Source organism: Engystomops pustulosus, chromosome 7 (genome assembly GCF_040894005.1).
Source record: "Engystomops pustulosus chromosome 7, aEngPut4.maternal, whole genome shotgun sequence".
Taxonomy (NCBI): domain Eukaryota; kingdom Metazoa; phylum Chordata; class Amphibia; order Anura; family Leptodactylidae; genus Engystomops; species Engystomops pustulosus.
Genome location: NC_092417.1, coordinates 91,258,496 through 91,283,868, shown reverse-complemented (window position 1 = coordinate 91,283,868; position 25,373 = coordinate 91,258,496). Strand labels below are relative to the sequence as shown.

General features: G+C 41.0%; 1 protein-coding gene across 1 annotated transcript; it reads right to left on the bottom strand.

Moving 5' to 3' along the window:
• Positions 1-11,688: 11,688 nt before the first annotated feature.
• ORC6 (origin recognition complex subunit 6) lies at positions 11,689-24,059 on the bottom strand. The gene is made up of 7 exons (XM_072117208.1): positions 23,779-24,059; positions 23,238-23,367; positions 21,477-21,640; positions 18,867-18,956; positions 16,571-16,683; positions 16,375-16,449; positions 11,689-13,071 (listed from the first exon to the last, which is right to left on the bottom strand). Exons 1-7 carry the CDS (start codon positions 23,841-23,843, stop codon positions 12,944-12,946), a joined length of 765 nt encoding a protein of 254 aa, XP_071973309.1. The 5' UTR covers positions 23,844-24,059; the 3' UTR covers positions 11,689-12,943.
• Positions 24,060-25,373: the final 1,314 nt, after the last annotated feature.

Genomic DNA, 25,373 nt, shown 5'->3' with positions numbered 1-25,373 from the left:
AAGTGCCCTACCAGCACCTGGCCAAGTCAGACTACCCTTTCCAAAGGATCCAAGTTGACCACATTCAGCTTCCCAAGTCAGGAAGATATGAATATGCCTTAGTAGCTGTGGACATGTTCTCAGGATGGCCAGAAGCCTACCCAGTTGTCAACATGACTGCCAAGCTCACAGCCAAGAAACTGATTACTGAAATTGCCTGCAGATTTGGAGTACCTCAGGTAATGGAAAGTGACCAAGGACCAGCCTTCACCGGACAAATCTACACAGAACTATAGCAGATGCTAGGAGCCAATATAGGACTCCACACGCCGTATCATCCTCAAAGCTCAGGAAAAGTTGAAAGGATGAATGGGACTTTGAAGAACAAACTGCTCAAGATGACACAAGAAAACCCTAAGGAATGGCCAGAACTCTTGCCCATTGCCCTGTACCATGTCAGACATACCCCTCAAGCCAAACATGGTCTCACTCCCTATGAGATTCTGTTTGGGTCACCTCCTAAGTTGTCAGAAGTTAGGGAGCAGCAGTTAGCTGAGGGGATGGATAAAGTTGTTAAGTTTGTTGTCCGTCTGTCTAAAAGAACTGTCTAACACACATTCTGCAGTCTCTGCTTCTATTCCTGAATCCACAGGTGACACGGTCCACTACTTCCAACCAGGTGACAAGGTATACGTAAAGAAGTACATCCGCAAGAACTGCCTGGACCCAAGGTTTGACGGTCCATACACTGTGATTCTTGTCACCCCCACTGCAGTTAAACTTGAGGGGAAAACCACCTGGACACACGCCTCCCACTGCAGAAGAGACCCGGCTTCACCATGAGGAAACATATCCTTTCTATATACATGATGTTCTTTAGCTCGTGCCACATTGGTTCAGGATTAACCACATTATGGGTTAATATGCCCCAAAATAAACCACGATCGCCCAATCCCCCATCCATGGAGCTAATTTAGGGAAAGATGGGAGGACTCCATGAGTGTAAGTTAGCGTAGTGCAAGCGGGAGGTGAGGTCTTGCTGAAAGGGCAGGCCTTGCCCGAAGTTTGTGAAGCAGCCCCACCCCGACCTATCCCCACTCATGGACAACCTCGAAGGTACGTTAGAGGAAAAATTTAGTATTTAGGGGGGATTGTGAAGGGGAATATCTGTACATGAGCTTATAGCTTTATATTTTTATACTTTTATATAGCTGGCAAATACTAAAGTTTTTCCTCCTCAGCAATATGCTCAGATATGTTACTTAAGATGGCGCCGGCATCCACACAGCCAACACCCTATTTCCAGGAAAAGAACAACATTCCTGATTCCAAAAAGGCTTCATCCCTCATATCGAAACTCAATGCCCAGGACATTATCTGCCCAGATACTGGAACTGACCAACCAGGGCACATCGGATGCTAGACAAATTTGCTTAACCCTTCCCCATTATGATGCTGCATGACACATAACCACACCTTTCTCTCTTCTGTATAAAAGCTGCAAACACGGAAATAAAATCAATCTTGCTGTCATGAAAGCTAGAGTGAAGAGCTTGCTTAAGATTAAAACCTGAATAATCTTATCTCAGATTTTATCTTGAAATCGTGCACGCTTGCTCTATCTAATTTGGAGGTGACTGACTGGACCGGTTAATTGTCGATTATGACCCTGACAAGCTTGTCTCAGCTAACTGAACTCTAGAACTTTCCTGACCAGGGGTTTTATTACTCCCACTGGTCAGGAGGTGGTTACTCCTCCATTTGCATCCAGCTTACAGATACAAGGTATGAACACATGTGATTGGCTGACACATATTACATCACATTTAATACAAAATAGGGTGTTTTGAGCGGCACCGTGTATATGTATATATTCGGGTGCAGGTCTTCTTAGGAGGTCCGACAGTGACCCCAATATCTGGTAGTAGACAATTGAGAAGCAGCACTCCGGTATTTCCAGTGAATAAAAAGGTTTTATTCCACCAACATGTGCTGCTTCTCAATTGTCTACTATCACATTTAATACTTAACTCCTGCCTTCCCAGGCAGACTCTACCGCTGCAGTGTTCCCCTGTGTTATGTAGTGACCTGCTATGGGGTTGATGACCCTACAGAGGCTGCAAGCTACATGGTGGGATGTATTCGCAACAACCCCTCTGCCTTGCATCGGCAGGGGTGTTGCATATGTAATAGTGGAATAATCTATAGGTCTGTTGCTGACAGTTTGGATGGATTCTTGCAACATGCACTTTCACAGTACTGGTTTTAATACAGCGAAAGAAAGGTGTACTTTCAAAGGATCAGCTCACCACATTGTACAGACAGTCCTCAATACCTCGACTCCGGAAGGTTCAGTACGGACAACCTTGGTCACAGCTGCACATGAAGCAGAAATCACAGAAGAAAAATATCCAGCTGAAGAAGTCGGTCGATAAGTAAAAAATTCCAGGTTTTATTTAATCCCCCTCCCCCAAAAAAAGTGGCAATGAACAGCACAGCATATAGGACAGATAAAAGGACATGAAGGCTACAAGACTACGCGTTTCGGTACAAGACCTTATTCATGGCATGGTAGAAGCCATGAATAAGGTCTTGTATTGGCCTGTCCGAATCACGGTAAGACTACTGATCTCTTTATTGAGGTGGCTTTTCCTGGATGTTGCATAACCATTATACCTTGGAGTATTTTACTTCTGCTATTGGTGTCACCCTAACCAGGAATAGGTATGTGACACTAGTTATACCGTTTTATCTATTGAATTATTAAAAGTTATATTTTATACTGTTTTCACTCACCCCCCTCTTGTGCTACTTTTTGTTCTAATTTACTGTGAGTAGATCTGGCTATTCTAGCTTGTATTGGCACAAGACAAAAGTTCTCGACTCAAGGGCAGAACGCAAAAGTCAATGGGGTTGAGATCTGGTGACTTGGGTGGCCACTTCATTACACATAGAATACCAGCTGCTGGCTTCCTCTCTAAATAGTTCATGCATAATTTGGAGGTGTGCTTTGGATCATTGCCCCATTGCAGGATGAAATTGGCTCCAATCAAGTGCTGTCCACATGGTACGGCGTTGCAAAATGGAGTTATAGCATTCCTTATTCAAAATCCCTTTAACCTTGTACAAATCCCCCACTTTAACAGCCCCAAAGAAACCCCAGAATATCACATGACCTCCACCATGCTTGACAGATGGCGTCAGGCATCTTCCAGCATCTTTTCAGTTGTTCTGCTTCTCACAATGGTTCTTCTGTGTGATACAAAGAGCGTAGACTTGGATTTGTCTGTCGATAACACTTTTCGAACGCATCTTCCTCAGTCCAATGTCTGTGTTCATTTGCTCATATTAATCTTTTCCTTTTATTAGCAAGTCTCAGGTATGGGTTTTTCTTTGCCACTCTGCTCTGAAGGCCAGCATCCTGTAGTCGCTTCTTCAATGTAGAGATTGACACTGCCGTTTGGCATGTACTATTTAATTAAGCTGCCTCTTGAGGATCTGTGAGGTGTCAGTTTTGCAAACTAGAGACTCTACTGCACTCTACTGTCTTGTTGCTTAGTTGTGCAGCGGAGCCTCCCACTAATCTTTCTACTCTGGTAAGAACCTGTTTGTGCTCTCCTCTGAAAGGAATAGAAAATGGTTTTAAGAAATCTTAAGTTTCCTGGCAATTTGTCCCAAGGAATGGGCTTTATTTCTGAGAACAAGAATAGACTGTCGAGTTTCACATTAAAGTTTTCTTGTTTCTGGCCATTGTGAGAGTTTCATAAAACAAACAAATATACTTCATATTCTCAACCAGCTCAAGGGAAGCTCAGTTTTACAGCTTCACTAATCAGCCAAACTATTTTCAGCTGTGCTAGCTTACTTGATTAAGAGTTTTCTAAACATCCATTATCCTTCTTACACAGTTAGCAAACACAGTATACCATTAAACTACTGGAGTGGTGGCTGCTGAAAATATAGACCTAAAATATACACCTATGTAGATATTGCATTGAAAACCAGATGTTTGCTGCCAGAATAGTTAAACACATCAACAATGTATACAGTATGTTTATGATTCATTTAATGTTAGCTTCATTAATAGAAAATGTGGTTTTCTTTAAAAAAAAAAAAAAAAAAAAAAAAAGAAAAAGGAAATGTGTAAGTGACCCAAACTTTTGAGCAGTAGTGCCTATTTTACCTACATACAGGTGGTCCCCTACTTAAGAACACTCGACTTACATACGACCCCTAGTTACAAACGGACATCTGGATATTGGTAATTTATTGTACTTTAGTCCTAGGCTACAATCATCAGCTGTAACAGTTATCAAATGTGTCTGTAATGAAGCTTTAGTGTTAATATTGATTCTTATGACAACCCAACATTTTTAAAATCCAATTGTCGCAGAGACCAAAAAAGTTCTGGCTGGGATTACAATTATAAAATATACAGTTCCGACTTACATACAAATTCAATTTAAGAACAAACCTACAGACCCTATCTTGTATGTAACCTGGGGACTGCCTGTACTTTCTTTCTATGTAAACTGAAGCCTCCTGTCTTTTACCTTGTCAGCCAGGCATTCCTGACCATAAAAAGGCTGCAGATAAAGGGGTCGTGTATTCTCTGTCCATGAACAATCACACTTATGACAGCATCACAAATACAAGATCAAGGTTCCGGTAGGACTATTAATCATGGATAGAGATCACAACACCCTTCATCTGCAACCATTTTACGATGAGGAATGATAAGGTAAAAGACAGGAGGCCTTACTTTACAGATCAATAAAATGATGCAGAACTTTTAGACACACTACAGGCGGTCCCCTACTTAAGAACACCTGACTTACATACGACCCCTAGTTACAAACAGACCTCTGGATTTTGGTAATTTACTGTACTTTAGTCCTAGGCTACAATAAACAGCTGTAACAGTTATCATAGGTGTCTGTAATTAATATATATTGTTTATCCTGGTTCTTATGACAACCCAACATTTTTAAAATCCAATTGTCACAGTGACCAAAAAAAGTTTGACTGAGGTTACAATAATAAAGTATACGGTTCCGACTTACATACAAACTCAACTTAAGAACAAACCTACAGACCCTATCTTGTACGTAACCCGGGGACTGCCTGTACAATGTACTATAACATCATGGAGCTGCGGGGGTGTACGGAGAGAGCTCCCAGGTTGAGTTGAATCCCCAGAAGAATTCAGGGGCTGGGAGGGTGGAGCTGGTGGGAGGGATGTGTTAGGCAGAGAAAAAGTCATGAGTTCTGTTTTGTCCATGTTAAGCTATAGAAAACGGGAATAGGAGGAGGAGGATATGGCTGGTAGATACACTGGAAAAGAAATCAAGAAAGAGCAGATAAGAGTAGTGGTGTTTTGCCTTGGCTGACAGTATATTGTATGACTGATCAGACCCTCCAGAGAAAAAAAAAAACTATATATAATTATAAGAGAATCTATTGCAGCACTGCAAAATGAAAAGCTGGGGTGCCAGCAAACGAGGAAAGACCCATCCTAAGTATTTAGAAAAAAAAAAGGAATATATAGAATGCTGCTGAGTTCTTTTTTTTCTAAGTATATAAATAAAATTGAACTTTACTTTAAATCACTCCCCTTTCCCTAGAACACAAAGATAAATAGTAATAACCATAAACATGCTGCCAGTTTCTCAAGGGAGGAAGGAGGCGTATGTGAGGAGACGTGACGTCACAATGCTCGGACCTTGGTCAGGTCTGTAATGTTTGTGGAATCCACCCGTACCTAGTCTTGTCCTACTATCCAGTCAGTGAAGCGGTGCCTGCCACATTTTACACGGGGCCCCTGGAGCTCGCTCAGCTCAGCACAGTCTATTGAACAACTACTCAACCTGGTAGTTGCTTTGTCCCTAGGCGTAACCTTTTGAAGCCAGCCAGAGTTGGCGCGCTGCGTACCTGTGAGGAGAAGTCTTCAGCATCCAAAATCGGAGGTGTGGAGCCTATTCAAGACTCCGAGAGTGGACCTTAAAGATCCAGGATGGCGGATGTGTTAAACCAAAGCTGTGCTTTCAATGCTGTTTGGTGCTGGTGTGCGGAGTAGACACTATCTATGCATGTGGAGCTTTGTAGCTCAGACTATGGACTATAGCATAAGAATCCAGGGATTTACTGATTTTGTTATAGAGGCTATACACTGATGTTCTTTAATTGTTTGGGACACTTTATATACTTAGTTATAGTGGTTATGTTTAACTATATTAAATCTCATCTAGGATCAGCTGTTACTTTCAAAGGACTGTTTTGTCTTCAGAACAATCCTGTTTAAAACTTATAACTATACACAGGGGTCTGAGTTATTTGCCTCTCTGGTATGAGCAATATATAACAGTTTCATATCCCTGAGAAGATTCAGAGCTATCAATTAATAGCTTTATGTTAACGGTTCCTTTCAGTGGGAAGCTACACTGAATCTGCGCACTTGGGATTGGTTTATAAAACCATAATTATGCATATAGCCTTCTTGCATATCCCAGGAAGGTGGTTTTCGATGAAGAAGTCACCTTAACATATATAAAAACAGGCTGGCTCTTTAAGTATTCCAAATTTCATGCCAGGTGGGAGCCCTCCCAAGAGATGCAGATGCTTGCTCTTAGAGGAGGGACTTACAGAAAGTAGAAAAGACACACACACAATTCCAAGCATCCCAAGGGACAGGAATCAACTGAGGAATTCCTCCGGTCAGTGTCATTGTGGAAGTGATACAAAAATAAAATTCTTTTATATGCCATGATTGTAGTGGAGCTTGGAGCACTGGAATACTCTCCTCAAATTCACTGTAGCAGATTTTGATTGAATACCAAACCAGTCACAGAGCAGAGGAAAGATGCTGTGGAGCAGAACAATACAGAAACCTCACAGTACAAGACTAAGGAAACTCCCATATCCAGGTGCATTCTGCAAAAAAGCGAGAATTACGCACAGGTAATTCCTTTTCCATTTAGACCACCATGAGAGGCCACCTGGAGGATTACCTCTTGACCTCCTCAGGGAGAGGAAGAAGTTAGGTTAAATGTCCGTCCCCCTGGATCCCTCTCCAGTGTCTACCAAATAACTACACCAAAAAAAGGATGCCAGAGGTTTATTAGCATGTTACACCACACACACACGAATGTCTAAGCGCAGGGAAAAAATTCCAGGCCGACAAGGTGGACTACATGGAAAACAAATTACCGGTGAGTCTAATTCTCGCTTTCCATGATGTCCCCCATGACGGCCATGATGTACCAGATGATTTAGGAAGGGACTACGGTTTGTAGTATTTTTCTGCCACATGGTAAGTCTCTAGCAGAATGTAAGTCCAATCGATAGTGTTTGGCAAAAGTACCACTGCTGGACCAAGTCACAGCTTTGCAAATTTGCTCAAGAGAAGCTCCTGCTCGCTCTGCCTAGGAGGTGGCCAATGCCCTGGTGGAGTGGGCTTTAAGATTTGTAGGTGCTTCCAGGTTTTGGAGTATAACAATCACCGATAGTCTGTTCAATCCAGCAGACGATGGTGATCTTCAACGATTTTCTTCCTTTATTCTTGCCCTGGAACTGAAGAAATAGATTTGAATCTTTGCGCCAACTAATTTTTTTTTTCTCTCTAGATAGTGAAGGACCAACCTTCTCACATCCAGTGTGTGCCAATTAGCTTCCGCGGGAGATTTTGGCAAAAAGAAGGGAGGATTATTTCCTGGCTACGATAGAAGTCTTGTCACTTTAGGGAGAAAACTGGGATCAAAACAGAGAAATTCTGTCATCAGAAAATTTTATATAAGGTTCATTTATAGAAAGTGCTTGAATTTATCCTAATCTCCTAGCTGTTATAGCAACAAGGATGGCAGTTTTTAACGGGATGTCTTTAACACTTAAAGACTAAGGGTTCAAAGGGGTCTTTCACAAGACCGTTCAAGACTATCAATAACTCCCAGGTTTTGATGGGGAAATTAGGTCTAAGTGTAGCAGATGCTTTTATAAACCTTTTTACCCACCATGTTCAGCCAGAGACATCAAAGAAGATGCTGAGGGCTGAGGCTTGGCCTTTTAATGTGCTGGTCTTTAAGCCTTTGCATAGACCTGCTTGCAGACATTCCAGTATCTGCTGTATGTTGGGAGGAGATTAATTAGAAACTTCAGGATGGCAAAAGGAAGGGAATCTTTTCCAGGTTTTTAAGTAAATAGCCAAGGTTACAGGTTTCCTACTTGCCTGTTAGGTGGATCTTAGCATTTGTTTCTCAGGATCCATGCTGAACCCTATAGGTGGATTGCAGTCAAAGATAACACATTTTCTTCTGCCCATAGGAAGGTCTTTTTTTTTGATAGATAGAGTGTGTACCTCTTTGGCAGCTGAGCTAAGCCACCATAGTCATGTTGTCTGACAGCATCGAGGTTCTGGCCTTGGAGTTGGTTTGAGCAAATCTTTAAAAGGTTTCCCAGGCCGCTTTTAACTCCTTGTAATTAAAGGATTTGTCTCCCTCTCCAATTGGGATCATAGACCTTGGACTAATTTCCCTGGTAAACTTTACACCCCAACCGGTCTTGCTTGCATCTGTCAAGATAGCAGTTATTGGGCAGTTGTTCCACTTTAAGCCCTTGACTAGGTACTCCTTTGCAAGGTTCTCCTTGCAGCCCACCAGTTCTGAGAAATTTTCAAAGGAAGGAATTTTTACTTCTCCAACGGTTTCAAATCCCTGTTCCAGGATAAGAGTATCCAATTCTGTAAATTGTTTGTGTGGTTTTGGGATCAAGGGACACAAGCTGTGAGAAGCCCCAGTAGCTCCATTGCTTCTTGGAGTGAGCATGCCTGTTTGCTTTGAAAGGTATTTACATGGGTGATAAGATTGAGAGCTTTCTCCTCTGGAAGGAGTGAACACCGATGTACAGAGTCCAAAAAAATGCCCAAGAATTTTAGTTTGTTGATGGGTTGGAGATTTGATTTTTCTTAGATTATGATTCAACCCAGATGTTCCAGGATTCTTAGTTGTGTCCCTTTGGGATATTAGATTCTCTTCTGAATTGGCTACCAATAGGTCATCCATCAAGGAATTAGCAGGATGTCCTTTAGTCTTAGTATAGCTACAACCTTTGCCATTATCTTTGTGAATAGCCTGGGCACTGAAGAGATCCCAAATGGTAGAGCTCTGAATTGATAACGCAGCACTTTGTTTTCTGTAGTTAAGATCACAAACCATAGGCATATTAGAGAGTTGGGGTGGATTGGGATGTGCTAGTAAGCATCTTTGGAGGTCTATGGTGCAAAGAGCTGCAATTTGAGGAATTAAAGGTGTTGTAGATTTTAGAGACTGCATCTGAAACTTTGGTACTTATGGTGTCCGTTTAGGTTCTTTAAATTTTATGATCATCCTGTATGATTTATTGGTTTCTGGATTAGAAAAAGGGTGGGGGGGGGGTGTGTGAATCCCTTTAATTGAAGAGATGGTACAGGGGAGATTACATTCTTCGCTAGAAGAGACCGACTGTACTTCTTCCACATGAGATGATAGAGTTGGGGGTGAGGAAATTTGTTGTCACAAACGATTGGGGAGGTAGAGAATTCAGCTCCATTTTGTATCCTTCCTCCACTATAAACTGTAGTGTTTGCCAGGGGTGGTTTGGTTACTTTGAGTGGCACTGAACCCTCTACCTGAGTTTTTGGTTCGGGGAACCCCTTTTTGTCCACCGCTTTCTCAAGGATAGTGTCTAGCTCTATAGGAGAATTTCTATTTGGTCTGAAGGGTATGCCACACAGATTTGATCAGAAATCCCCTGACCATTGTTTCAGCCCTAGGTATCTTTGGTCTAAGAGCACATTCCAACACATTCTCCTGCAGCATCCGCAATGAAGGTAGCAGCCAACTTCAGGAAAGGAATACTGTAGTTCCTCTTGAGGCTCCACTAATAATCTAATTCTCTAGGCCATTTAGCTAACAGATCATGGTTCTGGCAACTGTGGTGGTTGCGACATTCACTCTCAGGTTCAACATAGCGGACTCCCATGTGTTTTTTAGGGCACCGTCTGATTTCTGGTCCATAGCGTCCTTCAGCTGGGTTTCATCCTCGAATGGAAGGTCAGTATTTTTTGACGACTTTACCTGATCATCAGCTTTTGGTATGGAGTCAGATTTTTCATTTGTCTTCCTCAAACACAAGCCTTTTCATAAATGAAGCCTTCTAGAACACTATTGACTGGAAAAACTTGCTTTTTCATGTCTTTCAGGCACCCGAAGAGCTCATCTTGTACTGATTTTGCCTCTACAGGATCTTCAATATTCAAGGTCTCTTTCTGCCTTGAGTAGAGCATCCACATTGTCTAGAGAAAATATGAATTCGGATTCTTACTTTTTATCCTGAATTAGTAGGATTTGTTCTTCCTCACCTCCTTGAAGGGAACAAGAGGCAGCCTGGATGGGTTCAGGGCTTTTGAAGTTATTAGGAGGACCTTCTGGGAAGAGGGATACAACTATTTTTTTTTTTTTACTTCAGACTGGAACAAGGATCTTCGCTCATCCATGAAGGATGTTTTCTCTTCACGCATTAAAGCTATCCATGCAGTTTTTTTTGTATGATAGCTTATTGAAACACATGTTACATCTTCTGGACTGCAGAGTTTAGACTTATCATTTTTTCCCTTTTTTCCCCCTCTTATCTTTCTCCTAGGAGTGAGAAGAACTGTAATATAGGAGAAGGGGGATGTGTATAATTTCAAAGCCCCACCTCCCCAACAAACTTACAGAAGTCTGAGGAAGGGGAGTTTGATTCATTTTTGCCTCCATCACTGACCTGGAGACAAGGGAGGAGGGTGAGGTACAAGCAGTAGTGGGTACAGTATAGGACGTGACAGAATATACACTGACCTGCGGCATGTGACACAAATGAATCTGATATCCTGTGACAATCTAAGTAAAAGGAGAGACCACTAGCAGACATTACCCAACTTTTTAACTTTGCCGCACCTTGCTCATGACTCCCGAACGCCATTAGACGAGTGCTGACGTCATTTCCTGTGTGACGCACCATACCCGAAGTCATCATCGCAGCCTGTGGAATGCACAATGTGTTCCACCATCGGGAGTCAGAACACGTGGTGCCGCCATAAATCGCGGGTTCAGCACCACATGTCTCTCCATACCGCAGCCAGGAAGGGGAGCCAATCGAGGCCAGGAGAGGGGAGGACTTCGCATCAGGTACTACACCTTCATGGTATCCCTGGGGTGCAGGGGGGGGGGGGGGGGGACATTTAACCTTTCTTCTTCCTGTCCCTGCAGTTATGGAAACATCCATTTGCACAGTCCTGCTGCTAATAACAAAGATTTGATAAACACATTTTTCTCACAAAACCTTTTTTAAATAATTGTTCCAGGTTGAGTATGACATATGTTCAAACATATAATGGCCAGAATAGTAAAATTTAGATTTACACCCTCTATGGGAGCATAATTTTTTTAAACCATGCGTCATCTTCCACAGATTTGACAATGCCATGAATACAGATTATGGTCGATCTGATCTAGAGATTTGTTAGTATTATAGAGTTGAGACTTGTATTCTTTGACAATTAATGTATAAAACAAGGAACAGAGCCATAAGACCTGGATGATATAACATGAACTCATTGAGTTTAAATTTTGCTATACAGAGACAAGGCAAGTCTACACCAATCTAAAATAAAGGTTATGACAACAAAACAAAAGCAAATTTAAAGCCAAATCTTTATTTGACCAAATAAAAGAATAATTTAAAAAATATAAAAAAAATTGAGCTGTAATATTTTAAAACTCCATGTAACATTGTACGTAGAAACCACATATACCACACACCCACTATGAACAGGTGGGGTACCCTTCTGCAGTTGACAAATTAATTTCACTCCAGGGCTATATTTAACCATTGGTACGGTTTGAGGTGAATTTTTCTGTAATTCGCACCTAGAATTCATAGGAAGGAATGCATCATTAGGTAAACAGCATGCACCTGTTTTTAGACAAGTCTTAGGAGCGCATGTACATTTCAGATTTATCATATTGCATATACCGAATGTCTTGATAAATCTAGCGTACAAAATACAAAATTAGCAAATACGCTGATGTGACAATTCTGCAACACATATATATGCCAAAAAGAGGTGCACCTGCAATGGTACATTCTCCTCCTGCTCTTCCCCAATAAGGGTAGATCCAAGCACGATACAGAACATATAATATTCCAGTGTGGGTGGAAACTGGGCTGCTTGCTTCCAAAAACATCACTAGAACTAAAATGGCAATACCATTACGTGGTCTTAAATTTTTTTTGCACAGAAACCTTCCCACATTGATTTCACACAAAGGTGTAAGGTCCCTTTCATGTGACTGTTCCTACACCCAGCATACGACCATCGTTGAGCGCATTTTGCTCGGGCACTTCACCAGCCGGCCGTATACTCGACTGTTCAGAGTACATGTTTGTGAGGAAGGTGCTTAAGGGTAGTTTTTAGCATATATGGGCATTCTTTTCACAGAATATGTTATCAAAATGCTAATCTTGGAGATCATTGCTTCTATGTTAACAGAAATATTAATGCATTTAAAAAAAATTAAAACCAATTAAATCTCCCAAGTACAGCAGCTTGGAAGAGATAAGCTAAACGAACATTACGGCCCCAGTTCAGAGAGCAGTATTATGGTCAGCAGGGGTGGAGATTTACAGTTTTCACTCATGGATAAAAATACAGAAGGAAAGTACTGTCTGAATGGGGCCCACAATAAAACAATATCCATGCTGAGCCAGAGCAGAGGTTTCAGAATCAGATTTCAGTGTCCTACCCACAGGAGGTTGTAGTCAATAGGATGGATGGAACCAAATCAGGAGAATTAATAGCACAATATGGATTTGATATCCTTACTTCAACTCATACAAAATTCAAGAGTCTTTCCCACCTTGCATCAGACACAGTAAAAAGATGGAAGTAAAACTATTCTGGTTTTGCAGCTCTAGCTGCATTTTCCAGTATTCTTCTCTTCCACTCCTCATAGTCCTTCTCCTGGTTTGTAGCTTCAGTACGTGCCTGTTTGCGTGGAACCTCATCCTCTTCATCAGAAACTATTTACATTGAAAAGAAAAAAAAAAAAGTTAACCATTTAAAGTAATAGGGAATAGAGCCCCAACACCATATGGCCCAAAGGCTTTTCCCACAAATATACATGCAAGATATAGTCACATTTACTGACCAAGTCAATTTAAGTTTCAGTTCAAATATATTCTAACTTGCAGGACAGTTTTGTTTTTGTTTTTTTTACAAGTGGCCAACCCCTTTAACCCCTAGGGGACTCAGCCTATTTTGGCCTAAAGGACGCGGCCCCATTTTTCAAATCTGGACTGTGTCACTATAAGTGGTTATAGCGTGGGAACGCTATGAGATATCCAGGGGATTTTGAGATTGTTTTCTCGTGACACATTGTACGTCAAATTAGTTTAAAAATTTGGATGAAATCTTTTGCGTTTAGTTATGAAAAAAAAAAAAAAATTTGGCAAAAATTTTGAAAAATCCTTTATTTTCAACATTCTAAATTCTCTACTTTTGATGCAGATAGTCAAAGCACCCAAATAAATTCATAACTTACATTTCCCAAATGTCTGCTTTATGTTGGCATGGTTTTTTAAGATTCCACATATTTTACTAGAATGTTATGAGGCTCAGAATTTGGGTGCCATTTTTCACATTTTTTGTAAAATCGCCAAAACCCGTATTTAGATGGCCCTGCTCAACTACTAATTGACACTGAGAGGCCTAAATAATAGCTAGACTCAAATTACCCCATTGTGGAAACTACACCCCTCAACGTATGAAAAACTACTTTTAAGAAGTTTGTTAACCATTTACGTGTTTTATAGGGGTTAAAACAAAACGGAGATGGAGTCTTCAAATTGTAATATTTTTTCACAATATACTCATTTTGGGTGGAAAATTAAACATTTAAAATGGATTAAATGAAAAAAGGCTCCACAAAGTTTGATACGCAATCTCTCCCGAGTACACGGATACCCCATATGTGCTGGTAACCTGCTGTATGGGCGCACGGCCGGGCATAGAAGGGAAGGAGGCGCCATCCAGATCAGATTTGCTATGTCATATTGTACAGGCTATAATTTTTTTCTTTTTTTTATCGAGGATCTATAGGGGCTTATTTCTTTTGCCACATGAAATGCACTTTTCTAATACATAATTTTGGAGCCTCTATAGCCAATTGGTGAGATTTAATTAACTCTTTGTTGGTGGAGGAAATGAAAATCATCAATTTTTAGGAAAATTTTTATGTGTTTTTTTTTTGGCCGTTAACCATACCATAAAAATAGTATATTATTTTTATTCTATGGGTCGCCACGATTATGAAAATACTTCATTTATATATATTTTTAATTTTTTACCATTTTTACTGAATAAAAAGTAATTTGGCAAAATTGTTGTTAATTTTAGCATCACCGTCTTTCATATGTATAACTTTTTTATTTTTCACCTCACAAATCTGTTTAAGGGCTTATTTTATGCGAGAATGATTGCTCTTTTTAGTGGTCTCATTTTAGATTGCGTAACTTTTTAAAATCACTTTTTTTAGAGCATTTTTAAAGGGCATTAATAAAAAATCATCTTTTTCAGAGAGTTTTTTTAGGTTGTTTTTTACGGGGTTCACTTTGCGGATCTAATAACGATTCTGTTTTATTATACAGATTGTTACGGACGCAGGGATACCAAATATGCGGGGGTTTTGTGTATTTTATTCAATTGTACTGAATAAAAACTAATTTGGAGAAAATCTTATTCATTTTAGCATCACCATCTTTTTATATGCATAACTATTTTTTGGCTGACAAATCTTGTTAGGGGCTTATTTTTTGCGAGAACAGTTGTTCTTTTTAGTGGGCTTATTTTAGAGTGCATAAAATTTTTTAAATCACTTTTTAGAGCATTTTTTATAGGGTATTAATTAAAAATTATCTTTTTTCGGAACGTTTTTTGCGTTTTTTTCCTCCGGCGTTTACCGTGCGGGTCCAGTAACAATTCTGTTTTATTATGCAGATTGTTACGGACGCGGCAATACCACACATGCGGGGTTTTTTTGTGTTTTTATGTTTTTTATACTTTATTAAGTTTTTTTATGGGAAAGTGACATTTTAGGGGCTTATATTTTATGTATTTATTTTTTATTTATTATAATGTGTAGTGTTAACTGTTTTTGCATTTTTTTACTTATACATACTTGAACTTAAACCAGTGATGCTCTGATCGCTGGTTTAAGTTCAATACACTGCTCTACAATACCATTTTATTGTAGAGCAGTGTAAACTGTCTGAGCAAGCTTGCGCATGCTCAGACAGTTTGCAGTCAGACCCGGAAGGGATCTGGCTGCCATGGAGACCGGGCAGCTCCGGGGCACATGCCAGTCCTCGGAGCTGCCCGGAAGAGGATCGGATCCCCCGGTAAGCGGCACGGGGTATCCGATCCACAGCAGGAACACCCTTACATGCTTGACCGCGGCGTGTAAGGGGTTAACACCCGCGATCGGAGTCGGCTCCGATCGCGGGTGTTACAGCGCGGTGTCAGCTGTGATAGACAGCTGACAGCCGCTGCTTCTGGTACCGGCTCCGTTCGTGAGCCGGTCCCAGAAGCTGGACATTATACTACTTCCTGGTGTGCTAAGCATCTAGCCCCGGGGACGTAGTATAACATCGTGGTGCGCCTAGGGGTTAACAGGTCAAGTATAAGACCCCCCCAATATTATACTTACCCAGTTTCCTGTGACCACCAGGCTACAAGACTCCCTGTAATGTATCCACATGCAGCTCCAAGCACTGCTATAGGAATGGTAATGACTACACACCTACCAGCAGCATCTGCCATAAGGAAGCAGGACCTCCCTAGTCCTGCTGCCTGGGTTCATGCAACCGGTGACCAACAAGAAAATAAAACAGGGCAATTGTAATATGGGTGACCCCATCAGGGTCTTGTACAGAACATAAATAGGAAGTATAAAATACCTATAGCTCACTTAATCTTTTTGATGCTCATCTTACTCACTGCTACTTCACTGAAAACAGAGAGGCATGTCTCAGACTACCAATACACATACATTACAACCGTATGAAAAACTAGCAGTAATTTTAATTGGGGTTATCCCCAATTTTTTATTTTATTTCCCAGCTTTAGAAGAGTTGGTCACAAGATTTTGGATGTAGTTCAGTTGATGGATTGGCAGGTCCAACACGTGCCCTGCAACTCTATTCCCAGCAGTTCCATAGGCAATGAATGGATTGGCAGGACTTCTGCATAGTCCATCATATTCCTGTTATTGAGCCTCAATAACATCACATTTTCGAAGCATAATTAATATTCCAGCCTTCCCTTACCTTGGTCTTGTTCTATACATTGCAGCAAAGTTCTTTGTTTTCTCTGTGGTTGTTGCGTTATTGCTGTACTTTCCTCTACATTGTGAAAAATACAATTTTAGTATAAAGGAAATCATTGACAGCACGGATAACAAATTCATCTATGATCTGAACCAAAATAAAATCATTCCCAATATGGATAAAATGACAAACTCACGGCAGATCTGTGCTCCAATTTTCTCCAGCTGGACGCACAACCGCTCAAATATCATCTTCTTCACTCCCGATGTGGCAACTAATTTGTGCTTTTCCACCTTCAACTTAAGACACCTGGGAAGTAAGTTTTAAGTCATGTTTAAGCAGCTCATTTTTATACTTCACTAACCTGTAAATAGTTCTCAACCGTTTCAGGATTCAGTCCTTTTTCATTTTGGCATTTCCTTTTTTTAAAATATTCTCATTCACGAAGCTATAACTTTATTTTTACCCTTACAGAGATGTTTGAGGGCTTGCTAATTGCACATATTGTACTTCTTGGAAATGTTATTTAATATCCCATGCAATATACTGTTCAAAATGCAGTGAAATTGACAACAAAAAACCACTCAAGTTAAAAAAACAAAACAACCCACACATTTGCGGCGTCTTGTGGTCTATTTACAGTTCCCTTTGTGCCCTCCAAATGACACCTCTCCTTTATTCTTTGGTCCGGTACGATCACAGGCCAATTTTTTTTTTTCTCCCATACTTTGGTGTACAGACATTTTTTTTAAAACCCCAGCAAAATTTTTTACACCTTTATGCAAGTTTGGGACCTAGGACAGTTTTGCCATTTTACCATCCATAAATACTTAAATAAAGAAAATTAAATAAGTGGAGATGCGGCCATTTGGGCGCTATATTACAATATGGTGTTCATGGCCGGGAATAATCTTTTTTGATTTTGATAGAATGGGCATTGTTTTACCATTCTTTCAGACCCCCTAGGGCGCTTTAACCCAGAGGCACCGATTACTATATACTACTGTAATTTTACTGCAGATCACCAATAGCCTGCCATCAGCAGCCTACTAGAGATTAGTATCCATGGCAGGCCTATGAATCTAAAGGCTGCAATAGCAAACGATTTGCACCCTCTGATGAAGTCACTGCCCATCCAAGATGGCCGTGTCCACTGGCAGCCCTAATAGACACCGCATTTGGGTTTTCCTGAGGCACTTAACAGGTTATACAGAACGGGAGTCATCTGTGTTATACAGCTGACACCCCGCTGTGCACATCATCTTGTGAACCGTCGACATACACCCCCACATCATTATAGAAAGTCCTGGTGTGCAAAGAAGTTAAAGTGCCAGGCCAAGCGAAGGCAAACCTTTTAGAAATCAAGATACAAACTGTAAATCAAAACCCATTTACCCAGTGCCTACTTGGTAATTTAGCCCAATATTAAAAACAATATCACTATACAAGGGCCAAACAATACCATTAAAAATACAAAGTTCCTCCATGCTCATAATAAACCAAGAACACAGCAGGCAATCAAAGAAAGATCACTATAACAGGAGCAAATGGAGATTAATTTTACCGCCATATAGAGAGACCTCTTTGGCACCTGGAGTCAGGAGTGGAAGTGCAGGGAGTAACACAATCCCTGATCTGCCAATACACATAGAAGCCTGCTAAATATAACTGACAAATTCAGATATCAGAACCAAGCTTAGCGTCTTGGTTGCTGCTGGCACATGACTGCTGCAGTCAATCGGGGTGAATAGTAAGTGTCAATGGCTAGTGGGGGGGGGGGGGGGGGGTTAGGGGATCTCTGCTGAATTTCCCTGTAAAGTGGGTATAGGGTTTTTTTTTATATGAAATACTGAAAAAAAACTAAAGAAGCTGCCATCAGCCAGTGATGGTATGGGCACAACTGCTGTAGTCACACCATTACTGGGACATAATGGCTTGGTGGTCTGCACTAAAGAAAACTACAATTCTCAACAGATCCACAAGTCCTGTCACGCCAGGAGTTGTAGATACCACAGAGGATAGGAAAGATGGTAAGCTGATATGCACTGTAACGATGTGTCAGGCAACCTGTCCTTAGTCCTCATCTGTATACCCCATCATTCTCTGTAGTCACTGCGGAGGGAGGATCGATGGAAAGTGCTATGGCAGAGCATGTAGTTTATTACTCTGCATTGCCACTCATTTTAACGGCACTGATGCCAGCAAGACTAAAGTACTGTTAAAAGCCCAGAGAATCACTGCAGCTCCCCGGCGCATGGAAGCATCTCGTGCCTGGCTGGAGATCACAAGATAATAAGACATGGCATGGCCCCAGGCTCACCACCACTACTTTAAGCCATCATTTTGGAATGAATATTGGGGGCACTAGGGACATTCTGTAGTAAATGACAAACAACCTTGGAGCACAATTTGGCTGATTTTGGAACAGGGGTTGTAGGTTCAAGATCAAATCTTTAAAACAGTTTGTACATTTAAAAGAAAAGCATGCATACCTGCACGAAGCATATAAAGCAGCCGTGACGAACAATGGTTTGGATAAATCAAGGTCTTCCCGCTGAGCCTGTGGCAGGCTGGACTCATACCTACAAACAAAACAATGGCTGTTAGCAGGAATATAATAGATACACGATTCATCCTTTTACTCTAACAGGAGGCTGAAAGCATTTCAATGTTTGCCCCCAAGGATTTATCATCAGAACAAGCTGTAAAATTCAGGTTGAATTTGAGGGGGTAACTTGTGTGATGAAAGTATAGTACACCACACAGCTGGAGAATGGGGCATTGTGTTTAACAGTGCCAGAACACATCACTTCTCCCAGCAATATCTGAATAGTGCAATTAACTCTCTGAAAGGGATAGGTTTCAAAGGAAGACAAACAGGAGAGTCATTTACTTAGTGGGGGGGGGGGGGGGGGGAGAAAGTAACTGAAACTCCCACAGACCAAAAGCTCTTAGAATTCCCTCCACTTTTTACAAAGAGAAAGGATCATAAACTTAAGAACTCTATATGCCAGTTATGGTCTATCCCAGAGCAAGGCCAAATACATAGCCGGATCAGGGCAGGGAGGCAAACGTTCCTAGGCCTCAGCTTTCATTGGTGGTCTTGTAAAAGGAGATCTACTGAACTCTCAATGAGAGCATAGTAAGCAGGTCAAGTCTGGTCTTACCAGAATCTGCAGATCCAGACCAACCTGAAACCAGAACCCGGATTCTAAATCCTTCCACTGAGAGGCTAGAACTTATCCAAGGTCCTGGATCTGATCTATGATGGGATATTCCTTAGCCCCTTTCTGCCGAGGCCCTTTCTTATTGCATTTCCATTTTTTGCTCCCCTCCTTCAAAAATCTATTTAAAAAATTGTTAATTTTTCGAATTAAAGAGCTATATGACGGCTTCTTTCCTGCGTAACAAATTGCACTTCATAGTGACTTTAGAATTTTTTCTTTTTACTATTTTTCAGACCACCTTGGGTACTTTAAACCTAGGTTGTCTGATAGATCCTACCATATTCTGCAGTATGGCAGTATATGGGGATTTTCCTCATTATTCACTATAATGTGCGGATAAAGAACTGGAAAAGGCTAAACTAGTGCACCTACAACCTAGTATTATGAGGGTTCCTCAACCACCAAAGCGATTCAGAATCAAATATAATTTTAAAGAAAAAATATAAAATTCAGTAGTAACACATTGCGGGATTAACCCTTCGTCAGACCAAATATAGAACCGCTGAGCGACATTAACCAGTAAGATTAGAACCTATCGGCCAAAAGGGACTTGTGCCTTGAGTGGATTCTTAATATTGCCTACACACAAGTGGCTGACGATACACATGAGGTCTGCTTCTCTCCCTCTCTCTGACCATGACTACTTTCCTCCTGCATATGGCCATATGGATTTAGCCAGGGTTTTGTATATGTCAGGCTGTAGTTATTGCAATAGGGCTCCTTTTGACTCATACATTTTGTTTGTTTGCACTAGAGCCATATTTTGTTTGTTATTTATTGCTTATGAATTATATTGTTACTACTTTTCAGGCAGATTGAGACGGAGTTCAGGGCACATATTTGCCATTTGCAGCTGTGTACACCCTTTGGGTGTACTTTAAGTGTTTTTATCTTTTCTTGTTGTCCTGTGGTTATTGTTTGTTTGACTTGATATACTTTTGTTTTGGGATGCATGGACATCTCATTATCATTTGATATATTGGTAGTGCCTGTCTTTTTTCAGGTTTTGTCACTGAGTAAGATGTCACTGGGGGGAGGGGCGACCAATTGTATCCAAGATGGCGGCGCCATGGATTTAAATGCCTCAGGCAGCTTTGCCTGATCGGCGTTACCGGCGAGTGTTTGCTGCAATATCCAGCAAACTCCCACCTTGTATGGAGAGGGCTCAGCCGGTGAGCCTTCTCTATAAACTTGCAGCTAGCATGTGGGTAAGGGGTTGGAGCCACATAGAGGTTGTCAAGGGGTGTGGCTGCAGGTAATAAGAAAATCCCCCTTTTGCCCATTGTTTTTTTATCTGGGGAGATTATTTACCATTATATCAAGGGCAGGAAGGATCTTCAAGTGTGGAGTTCTCTTTTTCCCCATTAGACCAGCACTCACAAATTGCTCATACTTTAACTACTATGTTTGTAATCTATACTCTGTTAAACCGAATGCATATCTATTGCGTGTACTGTTTTGTCTAGGGAAAATATAAAATTTTACCATCTTGAACCACCTACACTTTTCAGATTTTTGTGCCCAGCATAGCATCAAGCCAGAAGCACATGGATCAGGGCCTTGTTTAGTACGCTGGCAGCTGAAGATGTGTGGCCATCTGCGTGGCTCCAAGCAAAGAATTTTGAAAGGGATTACTAATCAAATACGGATAAGGCCTTTACTATTTGGCCAAGTCATGTTGCCCGATCTTTTAAGAAACAGAGGCATGATTAGACTGACTTCAATAGACGGAATAAAATTGATAGAGGTGCTGCAAAACCAACCACATATTCACATCATTAGAGTACAAGGCATCCAATCTACATTTGCATCTAATAGAATGATAACTTTATAAAAACCAGAAAGCTATTTATTCTATTTATTATGTTTTCTTACCTGCTAAGTATTTTGGATGCAATGTTTACAGCCTCCATGCAACCATACTGTACTGCAAGGTCGCGAATGCTCAACTTTGAATCCAGGCCCAGCAGGCATTCAAATGACTTTAGACAGTTCAAATAAACCTTCTTGTTAAGTCCAGATAACCTAACCAGATAGTCCTAGAAATGAAAAAAGGATATTGGATGAATATACAGTTTTACCAATCAATGGCGGTCAGCTAAAAAAAAAAAACAAAAAAAAAACACTCAGCAAAAGTGTCAGCTTTCCAACCTCTCTGAGAAGTGTCAGAAGACTAATGCTTCTACAGAGCTCTTTCATTTGGAAAGTCAATAGTGGTACATGATCACAATTCATAAGTGATAAAGAACTCATTTTGACTTCACAAAATACTCTGGTTACCTGGTTTTAGCACAGCCTTTCTAACGATACAATTGCAAATATATCATGCTTCTTCCCAGCCCGAGATCCAGCCTGATATAGCTATAATCCCTTCTGTGACCCCTTTGTCCCTATACTGTATATCCTGTTCCCTAGCCTTCACTCTAAGATCACAGGATAAACCACTGCAATAAGCTAATGAAAGTACATTGGAAATGTTTTTTCTCTCCCATAGCTGAAAACTAACAACTTTACAGTTGTACAGCGATCACATTAATTTCTCTGAAACACAAAGTGCCACAGATTACTGCAGTCAGGGTGTCTGGATCTTTAGAGTATGTGTCTCTGGTTCATCATGGTGGATTTTGATGGTAGCTTTCCCTTTAAAAGAAATCTACCATCCAAACCAAGCATGAATAAGTCACGTCCCTAAAGGGGTTTGCCCATGAAAGAAGATTCTCAAATTTCAATCCCCTAGATTTGTTAACACACACAAAAAAAAAAAAAAAAATTATAATTATTATTAACCCTTTACTAAATTTTACTCAGTTTTATTGCCGTTTTAGCTCCTATCACTCAGTGATGGTCAGTGAAAGATTTCTGTTTGTGTGTGTGTCTCTGTAAGCAGACACTTCATGATCCCTCTAGTGTTATGAGCTTACAATGTGGTTAGATCACGGAACAGGGTTTATATATACCTTACGAACATTGTACTAGTATCTGACACTTAGAAAAAGATCAGATATGGTAGATGCACACACAATGGCACTCTCCAGCTCTTGCTACAAGTCAGCTACACACACACTGCTCTGCTGTGTCTGTATCCCACTCCTCAGATAAAGAACTTATCTGCCTGTAGTTCTCCTCATACTGTATATATGCTGGCAGGAAGTGAGTGAATCAGTGAGAACTCCGTCCTGTAATGCAGGAGAGAGCAAAGGGAGAGAGAAGCTTCGTGAAGCCTCAGACAAGAAGGCAGCCAACCCTAAAGTCAGAAGATGCAGGGGCTTAAAACTTATCAGGTTTGTTATAATATACAGATGAGCTAAGGAAGACAAAAACAATCCTTTCAAATTCTTGGAAAAGTAATTTGTGGTGAAATTGAACCTGGGCAATACTGTACAGGAGTCAAAAATTGCAACTTTAACAATAGATACTTGTGGACCTCACATGCATATGACAAACCGTCCAGGGTTTATTGTGTGCGACCTGAGATACACACATACATGCGAGATTAGAGTAAATGTGTGAATTCATGCAGCGACTTTACTTCTCTTTGTAAAAAGTACATTTACAGCGATGACGTACTAGATACAACACTGTGGATGTTTGCATATGAAGCGCACCTGAACTTATCCTTAGAGCTATAACTTGTACCTTGTCAATAGGATGATTCAATGAGGTGGCTGCAAGCTGAAGACACATGACCGCACTACTGGTGGCCGTACTCAGGGCAGACAGTCCAGTGCACTTCACCTGGGACAGGCGCAGGAGCTCCTCTGCCTTTCTAAAACAGGTCAAAGGTTAAACACACATAGGGATTAGTAGAGTGAAGCTGTAGATGGTGCATGTACACTAACAGCCAGTGCAAAACCCTTTGGGGTAAACGGTTTAGGAGTAAAAAATATGAAGTGGTGTATGAGACCCCTCAAAAAAATTGGCCAGCCACAAATAACACAGAGCAATAGCTTACATTCACAAAGGCAACAGGAGTTTCTCCCGTGCCAGTATACACAATTGTATTCCTACATTGAGTCAGGCTGGAACTTTACCCCTACAATACAGGATCATCCCCGCAGCCATACTATCAGCTCCTCCGTGACAGCAGGAACAGGATTCAACCCTGCCAATCAAGCGCATGCATGTATGTATGTATGTATACCAGCGGGTATTCCGCCACCATCAGGGGCACACTTACCCCAGCACTCTGCTGGACGTGATGCCCAGCTTAGGTGCCAGTCTCTTCACAGTTTCACTCTCCATGATCAGCTCTTGACTGTCTGCAGGATATTTCGCGGGAAAACTGCTGAGTCGAAGCTTATAGGTCTCTGCTAGTTCCACCCACACGCGTTATCATTGGCCAATCAGCAGCCAATAGAATCTGGTGCGGTAGCGTTCGAAAAAGGAAGCGAGACGTCAGGACGGTGCGTTCCCAGGCTGCACAGCGCGCGTCTCGTCAATGCACAGTATGCCTGGCACTATAATCACGTGATTTGAAAGACCAGACTTCAGAGGAACTTATATATTTTCTGAGGCGTGGTTTTATTAGTAGCACTAGCGCAGACAACTACAAGTACAGGTGTACCACGCCCATTAGGACCCCCAAACATTGCTACTGCAAGTTGTAGTATCCGCCTAGTAACCCAAACTGGTACCCTAAATGCAGTCACAGGCAGTGCCGCAGCCAGGAGCTTCAGCTTGCCCTTCTGCGGCTTCCACCTTCTTTCCAGCGTCTTTCCAGCATATTCCAACAGTTCAGACCCCCATATTCCATGGAGTTGAACACGCAAATAATGGCTCCCTGATCATTACGGAAAGTGCAATGACATCTGATGAACACTATTTGTATTCAACTTTAACCCCTTAAGGACGGAGGGTTTTTCGCCTCATTTCTCGCTCTCCAAAAATCCATAACTTTTTCATTTTTCCGTGTACAGACCTGTGTGAGGGCTTATTTTGTGCGTAACAAATTTTACTTTCCCGTAATGTTATTTATTTTAGCATGCCGTGTACTGCGAAGCTGAAAAAAATCGTGGAAAAATTGAAAAAAACCGCACGTGCGTCATGTTCTTGTGGGCTCAGTTTTTACGACTTTCACTCTTCGCTTCAAATAACACGCCTACTTTATTCTTTGGTTCGGTGCGATCGCGGTGATACCAAATTTATATAGGTTTTATTGTGTTTTAATACATTTTCAAAAATAAAACGAATGTGTGCAAAAAAGAAAAAAAAAATTTTGCCATCTTCTGACGCTAATAACTTTTTCCTACTTTGGCGCACGGAGATGTGTGAGGGGTAATGTTTTGCGAAATGAAGCGACGTTTTCATTGCTACTATTTTGAGGTCTGTGCGACATTTTGATCATTTTTTATTTCATTTTTTATGTTATGTAAAAAGGTGTAAAAGTCGCATTTCGGACATTTGGGCGCCATTTCCCGCCTCGGAGGTCACCGCCGCCCGTAACCGTTTTTATATTTTGATAGATCGGGCATTTTGGGACGCGGCGATACCTAATATGTTTGTGATTTTTACTGTTTATTATGTTTTATATCAGTTCTAGGGAAAGGGGGGTGATTTGAATTTTTAATATTTTATTAATTTTTTTTTTTTTTTAAACTTTTTTTTTTCTTTTTTTTTTTCACTATCTTTTAGACCATCTAGGGTACATTAACCCTAGATGGTCAGATCGCTGCTACCATATACTGCAATACTTCTGTTTTGCAATATATGGCATTTTTGCAGCACATTCATTACAATGAGCCACTGGCTCATTGTAACGAATCTGCAGCTGCC